Source organism: Lepisma saccharinum, chromosome 12 (genome assembly GCF_977018435.1).
Source record: "Lepisma saccharinum chromosome 12, izLepSacc3.1, whole genome shotgun sequence".
In the NCBI taxonomy this organism is placed as follows: Eukaryota; Metazoa; Arthropoda; class Insecta; order Zygentoma; family Lepismatidae; genus Lepisma; species Lepisma saccharinum.
Genome location: NC_139240.1, coordinates 62,762,248 through 62,777,462, shown reverse-complemented (window position 1 = coordinate 62,777,462; position 15,215 = coordinate 62,762,248). Strand labels below are relative to the sequence as shown.

The 15,215-nt window shown below is 39.0% G+C and overlaps 1 protein-coding gene across 1 annotated transcript in view; it reads right to left on the bottom strand.

Annotated features, from left to right (window-relative positions):
• The window catches only part of LOC145996147 (ATP-binding cassette sub-family F member 2), a 50,348-nt gene that overhangs the window by 16,291 nt on the left and 18,842 nt on the right, over positions 1-15,215 (bottom strand). The window contains exons 8-9 of the mRNA XM_083132487.1: positions 13,574-13,669; positions 9,148-9,327 (exon numbers count right to left, since the gene is read on the bottom strand). Of these exons, the coding sequence (XP_082988613.1) occupies positions 9,148-9,327; positions 13,574-13,669 (276 nt within the window). The remainder of the gene's footprint in view (positions 1-9,147; positions 9,328-13,573; positions 13,670-15,215) is intronic.

Here is a 15,215-nt window from a genome sequence, read left to right as displayed (position 1 = left end):
GGTATTAATATGTCTGACAAATTTACAATTCATGATGGATTAAAACAAGGAGATGCATTATCTCCATTGCTCTTTAATTTTGCTTTAGAATATTCTGTTAGGAAGGTAAAAGAAACTAAAGAAGGACTAAAATTAAATGGTGGCACTCAGTTGTTAGCATATGCAGATGATGTAGACTTACTGGGGGATGATGTGAATACAATTAAGAATAATGCTAAAATATTTTTCAAAACTGCTAAAGAGATAGGTTTGGAAGTTAACAAAGAGAAAACTAAATATATGCTTACAGGCCGAAACCAAGTGTTAGGTAATAATCAAAATCTAATTATTGATAACAACTCGTTTGAACCAGTTTCCAAATTCAAATACTTAGGAGTAATACAGGGTGATTTTTTTAAAACTCATGGTTTTCTTTGTTGTGTAAAATTTGTAAATGAAGTATTATTTCCATGCAGTTTGTGGCAAATGAATAAGGAAGGATGGGAGATTTATTGGAGTATGTTTACCGGTTTATATGCATCCCGGGTAATATCGCCCACGCATCAACAAAAACAGCAAATATTCACCAGTGTACCTTTCGCGTCTATATGGTCTGGGGGTTTGGATGCAGCGCGGAGGTTTAAGTTTCCTCCTGTAGATAGCACCGTTGTCATTGTCAACAATAACCAGGAAACTGACCTGTTATATTGTTGTTCTGGAAAGTTGTGTGCTTTTGCATATTTGTTGTGCTGAAAACTTGCGTTATTGTGATCAGGACACACAGTAAGAATGGTGTACTCCTTGCAGGAACGTGTGTTTATCGTGAAAAGTTTTTGGAAAACTGATTCTGTTGTTGCTACGCAAAGGGCATTTAGAAACAAATTTGCCTCACGTTCTGCCCCAGACAGGAACACAATATTGTCGCTAGTGAAGAAATTGGAAGCAGGATCGCTTCTGTGTGAGACAGTGAAGCATCGGACCCCGCAGGCAGGTGTTGTGGAAGATGTCAGTGCTTGACTCTTGCGGTCGCCCAAGAAATCTCTCCGTCGTTTGTCACAAGAAACCGGCTATAGCTATTCAAAATGTCAAAAGGCAGCGAAAACTGCGAAACTAAGGGCGTACAAAATTACAGCTGTTCAAGAATTGAAGGATCCAGATAAAGTTAAGCGTGTAGATTACTGTAATTGGTTTTTAATGTTTATTGTGCGTAATCCTGATATTCTGAAAATAACGTGGTTTACTGATGAAGCCTGGTTTCATCTCTCTGAGTATGTCAATTCCCAGAATACACGGATAAGGGCAGCTGAAAATCCACATAGTGTAATCGAAATTCCGTTGCACTCGTAGAAAGTTTGGGTATGGTGAGTTGTCTCAGCATCACGTATAGTGGTTCCAATCTTCTTCAATGAAACAGTGATAACAGAGCGGTACAGGGCAATATTCATGGAATTTGTTGAAAGTTTGGACGACATTGAACTCACACAGTGTAACCGTAAATATTACCAATAATATATATTATTACTAATTATGTTAAGTATAGGTAGATGCATATTCATATTATTTATTTAAGATGCATATTGCTCATATCCCCGTTTAAGGAAACTTTACTTCTCGTGGGAACGAAGCAGATTATTGTCTCCCAGCTCTGACCTAAATTCCACATCTTCCTTCCAAAAGGGTGAATCTTCTGCCCGTCATCTCCCACCTTTTCGGAACAATAGACGTGGCTATTCCGGCCCAAACTTTCACCACCACCTACCGTGCTGGACGACAGCCGCTTGGTGTTTTTCTGCAAAAATAGATCCCTCTTCTCAGATAACGTTCATCAGGTTGGGTATGTCGGTAGCCGACAGTTTCTGGAACCTTGGCCTGCATGACCCCGTGGTTCAAATAGAAAGGGCCAATCAGAGCTTGCCCCTTTATGTGGATAGTTTTAGGAAGAATGGAAGCCCGCGAGAGAAGAGAACAACAGTTTGGTGGACAATAAAGAACAGGACAATATTTGACAGGTGTTCGTAGAGGACAGCTCGTGGAGTTACACGCGCACACATACAGTTCATTGGATGTGCTTTACAAGACTTCGTGCATAACAGTTCGCAGTGCATTAGTTCAGTGCAGCAGTACTCGTACGCTAAGGGATGCTGAGTGTGATCTAAGTTTCCCGCAAGAGACAATGTGTTTGGAATATTGTTATGTCGGCTGAGTGATATTCGAGTTGCCCGGAGGGACTCAATGTGCATTTGAAGTGTTACGCAAATGACTCATCCTGCGATTAGGCCAGACGCGGAAGCAGCAGTGCTCTGAACTACAAGTTGCGACTGTGGGACAAGCCAGTGTGACGGGTTCGCGTCCCGGCTACCGTACGGAAGTGTGCGGGGAACTTTTCCGGTATACCAGGTTAGAGTCCCGCCAGTGGGCACCGCAGGTAAGCGGAGCAGAACTAAATGTGCGCCGTACCCAAAGAGGATCAGTGTAAATACATGTAAATAAAATGTATATAGTGTATACGACGTCTCTCCATAAGAGCCCCTTGATTCTTTCACCGAGATCTGCAGGATTTTGTTGTGTTTTGGTCCCTGCAAACTGAGTCGGCCGCGTTGGTGAGAATTATTGTATGTCAGCAATCTTCTCACTCGGCGTGGTCTGGCTACATTGTGGCTTCCAAAGGCGAGACGGCAACTATTTGAGTGGCGTCTCGGCTTGGTCGCTTACAACAGGGTTATTTTCAACAGGATGATGCTACATGCCATACATCGCATGACAGTATGGCACTGATTGAAAGTTTCTTTGCGAATAGGGTTATTTCAAAGGGATTGTGGCCTCCGAGGTCTCCAGACTTAACTTCACTTGACTTCTTTCTGTGGGGCTTCCTAAAGGGACATGTGTACACAAACAACCCTACATCCCTGGAAATGTTGAAGCAGAACATTATCACTGAAATTGCGAACATTAGCGCAGAAACACTATGTCAGACAGCCCTTAACATGGAACGGCGTGTTCAACTTCGTTTACAGGAAGGAGGTCGACACTTTCAGCACATTCTTTAAAGGTGAGATGTTATGTCATATGTCTGTGCCATAATTTTTATGTTTTATTTATGTTTGAGTGAATACAAAAAAAGGAACTCATTTTCATTAATTCAGTTTAGCAAAAGTCCAATACTTAAATGTTATTGTAGGGTACACTGGTGAATATTTCCTGTTTCTGTTGAGGCGTGGGCGATATTACCCGGGATGCTTATAAACCGGTAAACATACTCCAATAAATCTCCCATCCTTCTTTATTCATTTGCCACAAACCGCATGAAAATAATACTTCATTTACAAATTTTACACAACAAAGAAAACCATGAGTTTTAAAAAAATCACCCTGTATTAACAAATGAAAATTATATTAAAGAGGAAATAAAAAGTAGGCTTAATTCAGGAAATGCATGTTACTTCTCTCTTCATAAACTTTTGTCCTCTCGTTTAATATCTAAGAAACTAAAAGTTAAAATATACAAAACTGTAATTTTGCCTGTAGTATTATATGGATGTGAAACTTGGTCCCTTACATTGAAAGAGGAACATAAATTGAGAGTATTTGAAAATAAGATCCTTAGGAAAATCTTTGGACCTAAAAGGGATGAGGAGACAGGTGAGTGGAGAAGGTTACATAATTTAGAACTACATAATTTGTATTCATATCCAGATATTATTAGAATAATTAAATCAAGAAGACTTAGGTGGGCAGGCCATGTGGCACGAATGGGAGAGGAAAGAGGAGTTTACAGGATTCTTGTTGGGAAACCTGATGGTAAGAGACCTGTAGGAAGGCCAAGACGAAGATGGAAGGACAACGTTGAGATGGACCTAAAGGAAATCGGTAGGGATGGAAAAGAGTATATAGATCTTGCTCAAGAGAGGGAAACATGGAAGGCCTGTGTTGCTGCAGCCATGAACCTTCGGGTTTAAGAAGGCTAGAGAGTTAGTTAGTTAGTTAGAATTAATTATTTAATCCATTGCCAAAGATTTTGGTTACAAATAAGACTGTGCTTTTGAATATACCCTATTTATGATTAATGGCTAGGGGAATGTATATTTCATTTTTGACAAAAAAAAAAAAAAAAAAAAATTCGAAATAACACATTCTAACATTAAATTTTAACGTTTCTGAAAGGTGTGAGGTGCATTCTACTACCCTGTTCTGTCACGAAGTTATGCGAAATGAACTGCAAAATGCGAAATACACTCTTAAACATGAAATTTAAGAGTGCATTTACAGATGCGACACTTTCTGAGGTTTGAATTATCCCGCGAGTTATGCAATACACAGAAAAATGATTAATTCTGCTGTAAATATTTGAGAAGGAAACGTGGACCCCTTTATATAGGAATAAACTTAATACTCTGGTAACAACATAAATGTGCTATTAGAAGGGATATGTTTATTTTGTAATAAGTGCAGTTTTTAAATCAAAATTTGGATTATGTTTACAATTTGAAAACCAAATGTAATTTTACATACCTGACTTTTGATCAGTTTTTTCACCGCTATAACACCAAAATCTTATTTTATTTACAGCTTTTGAACCAGAAATTGACTAGAAAATGTGCCTCTATTAATGGCATACTTTCTAAAAAGACAATGGTAGCAAATTTAAATATGTACGTTATGCTAGTAAATGGATCTAAAATTTATGAAACAAAACTAAACTTCAAAAGTTATAACAAATTCAACAAAAACAGCAAAAAGTACAAATGATCTAAAAGACAAAAAAGGCAGAAAATGCAAAATGAAAACAATGTTTCCTGATGATAACCGAAGGACTACTGTTAGGTTTAGCTTCGTCTTCAAGACCCTGACAAAAAAAGATGATATTTCATCAACTTTGAATCCTCAATAATAATATTGGTTCTGACTAGGGCTGAGCCGATACCAAAATCAGTATTGGCCGATAAAAAAAGGTAAAGTGTTCCCCTGTGCTTAGCACCACACCATGAAGGCGTATATGGCGTGTGGGGGTAACGCCCCACACTTTCTTGATCCGGTAGTGAGTGGGGGTGATGTGATCTGCATCACACACCTGACCACCTTTACCCCCCCGGGTTTCCCACATACCCATGTTATTCAATGCTGGGTGGGCGCCAGGGCCACTTCCGTTAGAAAAGTTCCCGGATTTGAACCGGCCGGGGATCGAACCCGGGACCTTTAGTATGGTAGTCGATGCGTTACCAGCAGTATTGGTTTAATTTTTCTACCGATTCCATCAGATACCAAAGATTTTCAGTGGCTAGAAGAGCAGGTGGGCAAGAACAACAGCTTATCTCAACATTTGTCCTTTTTAAAAGTTTGTTCACCCTTCTTTGTGACATTGGGAAACCGGGACAAGAAGTTCCATGGATATTAATAGGAACAGTGGATCATAAACCCCCACCCTCCTGGGAAGCAGATGGCAAGATCAAAGTCATGGGCAAAAAAAGCCATGGGTAAATGCTGAACCCAAACATGACCATGTTAACGCTATAGAAATAAAAACCATTCATTGCAAATTCTTGTTGAAAGCTTGAGGGAGGATGTTTTTAAACCCCCTTCACGGCAATGCCGGGTCAGGTAGTTGCGAAGTTCTTAAGTTCTTGGAAAATAGGGATGAAGGTCATTGTGAAATTAGCTTTGTTTTGTCTGTCTACGTTCAGGCGGGAAGTAGTAAAAAGTGTGTAAAGTGTAAAGTGTTCCCCTGTGCTTAGCACCACGCCATGAAGGCGTATAGGGGGTGTGGGGGTAACGCCCCACACTTTCTTGATCCGGTCGTGAGTGGGGGTGATGTGATCAGCATCATGCCCCTGACCGCCTTTACCCCCCAGGGTTTCCCCCAGGTACCCATGTTATTCGACGCTGGTTGGGAACCGGGGCTGCTTCCATCGTTAGAAAAGTTCCCGGATTTTAACCGGTCGGGGATCGAACCCAGGACCTTTAGCATGGTAGTCAGACGCGTTACCGACTGAGCCACCGTGGCCACACTCAGGCGGGAAGTGGATTCAGCAATTCTGCTTGTCCTCTTCCCATCTGTGTCGGTCTTTTGTGCGACTGCCGGTATCGGCCAATGAGGGTTATTTAGTTCTGCAGAGATTACATTAGGACCATGTGGCTTTCAAAGAAGACTGCGTCTTGAGTTTTTGCTTCAACTCCACTTTATACACAGATGTGACTGGGCCTACTATGACCAATCAGCACTGGGCATACATGCCCACACACAAATAACCACAAGCCAACCTAAGTACAAGGGCCATTAGGTTGGCATCAGGGAAAGCTTGTGAGAGCTATTCTTCCAGAAATTTATACCCCCCAACCCCAATTAGGATCATGGTTCATGTTTAATAACCAGTTGTCACTCATGGGAGGGGTAGAAATGCTTTATTTATAAAGAACCAACCATTGTTAGGCTAACAGTAGCCATTTGGGAGAACAAAAACCATGTGCTCCAAATCACATGTTTACTAAATCTTTTATTCCTTACTGAAAATCAGAGATAACACTCACCCACAGGTAAAATAATGCCTAATTTATTAAAATTAAACTCATTTGCAATTATCTGGCATAACTAAGCCAGAAAAGCTGAAATAACACTTTTGTTTATGCTTCTTAAGCAATTGATAACTCTGCCATCTGGCGGGAGAAAGTGGCAACTCTCCCAAAGACAAGGAAAGATCTCAAAAGACTCCAGCTGGCCAATGAGAAGCCGCCAAGGCTGTGACGTCACAGAGGGGACTTTTCAGATGGCCTAGTGTGTTCTGAGCTTGCTAGTCAAGCTCACTTGGATTACAGACCCACCTGAGAGCAGGTCAGCTTGGAAGTTGCTGGTGAAATTCAGTGTGTGAATGGCCACATGTGCCAGCAACAAAGGATACATGAAGGGAAAAGGGATCTAAGGTCCTGTTACAGGAGACACAGGCCTAAGTGTGTGTGACCAAGTGGGATATTGTGTCCACAAGTGCATTTAAGGATCCCAGTGAAAATTCAGCAAAATAGCGAGTTTTGTGTCCCTCATCCCATGTGGAAATCCAAACCACATGGTCGGCAGGACTGACGCCATAGAAGCATCCAGAGGATATCAGTGAATATCCAAGTTGTCCTTAGCCATCCTTCCCAGAAAAGCCAGGAAAATTCATTTATCACCCCCCAAAGCCTTTGTTACACCAAGAAAGCACATAATCATAATTTTTTAGTGTGGTATATCACAAATTTGTCCATGTGTCGGGATGTGGCGATAAAGAGTGAAAAAGTGTGGGTAAAGCCCCAGGTTTGATTGATCTAGTATGAAAACGGCTGATATGTAAGTACAAAATCTTTTGTATATCTTTTTTTTTTGTGTCTTGTACAGTGAAGTGCTCATGTTTGGTGGTAGCTATGCCACAAGTGATGTTCTTTTCCATGAATAAATATGTCGTTTAAAGGTGTCTGACCTTCTATCATTTTAGTGAATCATAAGCCTATTAAGCCCTCCTCTAGTTACCGATTATTAAAGTTAGGCTAAAGTTCGTCTGTTGCTTAACAGATATCTCAGGGGATATCTGTTACTATACGGAACACCACACGTGGAATAGGGTCTGCGTGTGGCCGCGTAAAGCGTGGTTCTCTTTTGTTTTTGCTGTTTTTTGATATATTATATATTTAAAGTTAACCTTTTGTAAAACCAACTTTAAAGCAATATAATATACCACCCGTAAAAAGCAATCATCATTTCATCTCCCCTCATACTACAGTTTAAAGTGGAATCTCAACCACTATGTGCCTTCACCAGGTATCAAACCTGGAACCCCTTGATTACAAGGTGATGACGTTAACACTACGCCATCGCGGGGGGGCCTCCAAAGATTTATGTACAAACTTACTTATAATAATGAACATAAAATGTTATTCATACTATGGGAATGAGAGATGCGGTAATAGATAATTAAGGTACTCATGTTTTCCGCGAAGCTGTTTTACATGTTTTCTATTAATTTCGGTAGCCACTGCCACCATCCTCGTTGGAATTCGTTGTGTTGTTGCTTGGCACCTTTCTGTTGTTTTTTCCTAAATCGCCACAAGGTATGCTGCTCGGTGGCAGTGGCTACCGAAATTAATAGAAAATAATGTAAAACAGCTTCGCAGAAAACGTGAGTACCTTAAATAAAATGTTAATCAAGAACTTTATTTTTCATCAACTGGACGTAACATTTTCTTTGTTATTCAATGAATATTCAATCTTTTACTTTTATCACATTAATTTCCTTGCCAGGACAGTTATTTTACAAAAATTTTAGCTGTCTTAACTACACGTGATAAAAGAATACTTGCTATTATACCTGTATTCTTAAGCATATTTATATCCTCAATCTTTGAACACCAGGGATATCGTAATAATTATGCAAGAAAATCCTAAAAAACCTCCCGAACTTTCAAAAACTGCAAATATCAATAGCCATCTTATTTAATACAGTAAACGGTGACCTTAGATCCCATATTTGTGAATCGAACCCAGGTCCCCTGGCAGTCACATGCCCTAATGACTAGACTACCATGGCTCAAAGTACGTATTATAACGCTATATGAGAATAATTTGGAGTTATTTAACGTCATTAACAGAATGTGATGTGATGAGTTAGTATGTCTTGGTAAATAGTAGGGATCGGACCGATTAATCTGTACTCTATCGGTATTGGCCAATATAGGCATATCGGTAAAATTAATTATTTTACCAATCTGATATATCGATACATATCTGATAATTTAGTGCAAAATTCTGCCATTTTGTTGTTAATTTTTATGGATATCTCCATGCCCTACTTTCTAAAAACGTAAATGTCTAAATATGCAATTTCTTTTTCACTGCAGTCACCTTGAAACACATTTATTAAGGAGGTCAATGAACCTTTCACGTTCTTCAAGGACAATTTTAATTTTATATCGGTACTTTTACATTGGTCAATCCCTAGTAAGCCTTTATTATTTTAAAATCGAATTTTGCAAGTATCGGCGAGAATATTGGCATCGGTTCAAAGTGGAATCGCCTCAGCCCTAGTTCTGACACATTGTACTTAATGCTTAAAATGGAGAACATGATATTTTAACTAATTTACTGCTGTGGCCTTTCAAACATCTGAATCAAGAGTTTCTAGTTTCAAAACTACATGTGACACCTACCTGCACCATGATAACTGGAGGAGGTATAGTCCCACAGGATGGGAAAAAAAACTGCACTGTCTTATCGGCTATGACCTTCTCTGTTAATCCTTGAGCCACCATCTTCGCCAATGTCTTTTCCTTGCTTTGGGCTTGCTTTGCCAACTTGGCACTGCCGTGACCAAATCTAGCAATGTAATTCTAGAGGAAAAAGAAGGCTTTTAAGAAAATAATACAAGTGAAAGCATACCATCATACGACACACACCCATTGCACTCTTATACCTACAGTAGAACACCTTACTTGGTAAAAGTCTAGTTGTGATTAAACAGTGTCCACAATTCTGTAAAACAAAAAAATTTCCGACTTTTCCAGGTATTTCAGAGCAAGAAGCAAAATTTTCCAGACCTAGTCATTAGGGCAATTCATGTATTTAACCCTTAAAGGATGGGCCATCCCTTAAGGACGGCTTGCGACACCGGTGTCACAAGCAGCTTTTTATCGTAGTATGTTACTTTTTTAACATCCTGTAACTTGGATAATGATCTGAGATACATGTTTTTTTTTTTAGATATATTTTCATTGGTTTCGAAAACATCGCTTCTTTCTCAATTTTGGTGTTTCAAAACACACTTTTGGCAATATATGTAAGACCTTCAGACATTCCTGGTGCCTTGAATGAGTTATTAGGTACGGATTCGGGGGGGGGGGGGGGGAGATGAAGACATCGCCAACCTGATGATTTTGGGGAGTGACTCCAGTGACGAGGGGACACAGGGTGATCATTGGACGATGAAAGCGACTCTGCTCCTGATGACTCAACCTGGCAAAAACCAACTGGACGACACCAAGAGTTTACAGGTACATGGCAGCCGGGCAGGGTCAAGGTAATAAGATAAATTATTTTTTGTAGCTATTTTTTTGATCTATATTGAAAAATATTCTTTTTCTCCAAAAGTATTACAAATAAGTGCGGAAATTTCTCCACATCAATGGCAAACATACCAAGCATTAAGCGGGTACCTTTTGGAAATTCACGTCCTGCGTAGTTTGCGTGGGAGTCCAATGAATTTCAAATGTAAAAAAAAAAATGTTGCTTTCCCTTTTCTCCTAACAGATTACGGAAAATTTATTATCTTCTATCAGGATTATAGCCCAAAGTATACTGAACAAAATGTGTTATGATTTGTACCTATAACGTTCTTAGTTCCAGAAATATAAAATTTAATTTAGAAGCATGCAGAATTTCCCACTGAAAACACACACTGTGTTAGTGTAAATACCTGGAAAATCAGCCTTGGCATCTAAGGGTTAAGCATGTGTGTGTAAGGTCACTATATTTTAGCTAGACACAACTCTGAATCCCATTTAACCAAGTTTTACAGTGTTCACTTTACATGCTAAAAGTAATAATGAAAAGAAGGGAAAAATTGACTGTTGGATTGGTAAACAAAGAATTCTTATTTATACAAAAAAATCATAAGAATTACAGCATAAATAATAAATGATTATAGTAAAACTTAGTAATATATGTATTAATCCAAACACGAGGCCCAAAATTTTAACAAGAAAGTAGTAGTACTGCAATAAATAATTACATGAAAAAAGTACAAACATACCTCCTTTTCCTAGAGTACTTAATATGGAATTTCTACTGTAAATGCCAGTAATACTCAGTATATCAAACTGAAGTATAACTTCTCCCATAAAAATTTCTTGCGTGTCATTTTTTCTTTGTTCGACGATCTACTTCTAGTACACTACTACAAAAATTTTGATTTTTCCAGAAACAGTAAATTTCCCTGACATTTCCAGAAAAAGTAAATTCCCTGACTTTTCCAGGATTTCCCAACTAGTAGACACCCTGTTAATCAGTAGGATTTGTTCGATTGCTTGTAAATATAGATAATCATGGCATGCCTACTTGGAATGTTACAATCTTACAGTGCTCAAAAAAAGGTTTGCATATTCAGGGTTTGTGATCATTTTATTGTACTAGATACATGGAATCATATTTAAGAGTACAGGGGAGACATACAAACCGAAAGAAAAAAGTGCAGCCATGCAGAAGAAACAAAATCATACCAGAATCACACCACAAGCACAAGATTGAAAATGTGGGATGCAAAACACAAAAGAGAGGCAGTGCAATACCATGTACCTACGGCTCGCAGGCATGCTTGGGATCAACAGAAGGGAGTTCAGTACCGTGTATAGCCACCTCGAGCCCTAAGGCATGCTTGAACACGACGGGGTATGCTAAGGATAAGAGCATTCAACTTCTCCTGAGGAAGACTGTCCCAATCTTGAAAGGCAGCCTCCCGCAATTGCACCTTGTTCACAGGAGGATTTTCGCGGCTGACAATTGCTCGCTTCAGGTGTCCCCATGCATGTTCCACACAGTTCATGTCTGGAGAATACGTCGGCTACACCATGCATCGAATGCCATGCACATCAAGGAACTCTTGAACCACTCTGGTTCGATGTTGTCGAGCGTTATCATCCACCAGCGTGAAGCCATCCCCCACAGTTGTAGAGAAACCTGCTACCACGGGTTCGAGAATCGCGTTTCTGTACATCAGACCAGTCATGTCACACTGGAGAGGAATTAGGGGCGTACGTCGACCAAACATGATGGAGCCCCCCCTGCTGCTGGTGACGTTCCTGGATGAAGGGCTCGTTCAATCTCTCATCTGATCGTCTCCAAACCCTATAACTTTTGCTTAACTAGTGCAAACTGATGGTGACCTCGTCTGTAAAGAGCGTGTGCTCCCACTGTTCCTGACTCCATTCACCGTGCATTGTTGCCCACTTTACACAGTCTCTCTTATGGTGTGGTTTCAGAGGAACCTTGGGTATGGGTCTTCTTGACGTCAATCCTTCCTCATGAAGTCGATTCTGCACTGTCTGATTGGAAACATTCGCTCCTGAGGCCCTCCACAGATCTTGGCACAAAACTGTTGCAGTGGGTCTACAACGTGCCGAAATCACCACGTACCAAACTTCCCTGGGTGTTGTTTTGCTTGCCGCCCTGTCCTTGGTCGATTAGCAACTGATTGTGTCTCCCTGAACTTTTTCCACACTCAAGAGACATCACCTTGGCTCACTCCAACACGGGCATCGACGTCTACTTGGCCATATCCCTCTTGCAGCAGCGTTACAATTCGAATCCGGTCCGTAGCAGAAACGGTTGCTTGAGGCATCGAGGCATGTTGCCCTTCGTTTTCCACCTGCTCTCTGTGCAGTTTCCAACTCCCAAGTGCGGATAAGACACGGACAATGCCTCCCATCGGGCTGCTTTCAAATCTGGTCAGGGATCATGTGGCAAATACTGCCCTCTATCTGCTGAATATCGAACTCACTTGGAGCATTACGTCTGTTACTATCTCGGGCATTGCTCACATAATGAACATTGTATACCTTTTGGGGATATTGCGACTCAAACCGCATGCAATCATAATATGCAAAACTTTTTTTGAGCACTGTATGTTGTAAGGAAAATAGATTACAGATACACTGTATCTAAATATATCCATTTGGCAGTTAGAGTTGATTTTCCCTGTACGTGCCAGACAGGTGGTGAAATCAATCGTGATAGAAAAAAACTGTGTGGAAAAATTAACTAAGTCACATAGATTGAATTGGGTCAAATATATTTGAAAAATTGGTTAGAGATAGAGGTATTCATATCTATCTAAGGTTTTGTGTAAAAACTACTGTGTTTATATTTATGTAAATGATATTTGTATATAGCAAATTATAATGCCTATTGTAATTGGAGCATTCGCTCTGTCATAGGCGACTGGTTAATAAATAAATAAATAAATATTTTGTTCTTGACGAAAACACAAAATGTGAAATAACACATTCTAATGTTAAATCTTAATGTTTCTGAAAGTGTGAGATGCATTTTCCTACCCTGTTTTATCACAAAATGATGCAAAATTAACTGCAAAATGGAAATAGACCAAACACGAAATTTAGAGTTTATTTACTGACGTGACACTTTCTGAAGCGAGAATTATGCTGTTGAGTTATGCAATTCATGGGAAATTAATTAATTTTGCTGGAAATATTTGATAACCAAAAATAAATCCCTATGTACAGGAATAAACTTAATACTTTGGTAACTACATAAATGTGCTATTAGAAGGGATATACTTATTTTGTGTAATAAGTGCAGTTTTTAAATCAAATTTAGGATTATATTCACCATGTTAAAATCAACATGCCATTTTTAAATTAGTTTTTGATCAGATTTTTCACCGCTACAACATCGAAATGTTATTTTACTTACAGCTTTTGAACCCAAAATTGACTGTTTTTGTACCGAATTTTTGCTTTTTTTATTTACCAAAATATATGCCTCTAGTTAGAGATAATTGCAAATGCTCATGCAGTCAAATCGACAGCTTCCGTAATTCTAACACTAAAGTAACTAACTCACCTTCATGTGAGAAATTTGATCCTGTTCCCACTGATATTGTTTCATCTGGTTCTCCAACAATTCTAACCTTGTTTTCATGAAAGCATCATAGTTACCCTACAAAGAGAGAACCAAATATTTTAAAAATCTTACACACAAAAAAATTTCTACATTAAACGTCAATACTCTTGCTTATTCCCACCGATACCAATGATTTAACATTTTATACTTGTCCAATATATTTATAAATTTTAATCTAAAAGCATCTGATTTGAACTGTACCATATGAATCTAGTAGACTTCAAATTATACATCAGTTTACAGTGTGTCTGACTGCCATGCGGGAGGCCCAGGTTCGATTCTTGGCGTTGGTGACCTAAGGTTGGAATTTTTCTGGCTTTGCACCTACGTAAAGTGCCTCTGTGGCTCACCCAGCCTCAAATAAATGGGTACCTGGGGGCAACCCTTGGGGAGGGGGTAAGGGTGAACGGAGCATGGTGCTGATCACATCACCTCAAAAATAGCAGAGATCGAAGAATGTGTGGAGCTCTACCTACCTGTTGGTATGGTGCAAAGTGCACGGGGAACTTTACCTAATCAGAATATACTAAAAATACTAAAGCAAAAAAAAAAAAGTATAGTGTTTTTGCATAATTTCAATTTTACACACTCTGCCAGACACCCACCTGCCAGAAAATCATTGGCAGTTTCAGTATTCAACCTTATGTATTACGACCTCTCACCACCTGCACAATGTATCCAAAAATTTAATTCAATTAAATGGTATATAATATTTAATTTAAGGTGCTGAGTTTAGATTTTCCATTCCAAATATTCCAACTCGAAATACATCTTACAAATATAAGTCACAAATATTATGGGATATACTAATCTACAAAAAAATTATTAATTGTATAAGAATTTCAAACTCACATTTACCCAATCAACTTCAAGATATCTTTAATAAACTTCAGTCTGTCAGATGGATTGTTCTGCAAAGGACACTAACAAAGTAAACAGATTGGGAGAATTCTGTTCTATTTTCCACGCAGCTTTCTTTTCCTTCCTCAATAAAAATAGATGTTAAAATGTGAAAAACTTGCCTCAGGGCACTTATAAATATGCATACATTCAATGGGATTTGGATTAATAAAAGTTGCAATTTTTAACGTCTACAGAGAAAAATTAAGGCATAATTCCTCAAATTCAAGGGAATTCCTGGCAAGTAGCCACCTTGAATAAAAAAACAAACCTTATTTGGCAGGTTACTATGACCAGCACAAAAAACCAAAGTGAGCAAATAAGAATAGTACTGTAATGTTTCTATAATCATGCAGATTAGGTTACAAATAGTTAAATATTTCTTGGGGAAAAATATATATTGCACCTGAAAAGATGTTATCAGTGCAGCAAGTTCCAACGAGGATGGTGGCAGTGGCCACTGAAATTAATCGAAAAAGAAGAAAAAACAGCTTCGCGGATAAAAGTGAGTACTAGTTTCTCCGTATTTATCATTCTTGTTGGGGAAATTCAGTTATAACATCAGCCCTATGGTTGGAAATCACTTGAAACTTACAAGTATCACCACGCAAGACTACTCTTGAGTGATTCTCGCATTCTGGGGGGAAAAAAAGTACTAGGTCATTCAAACATGACTGGGACT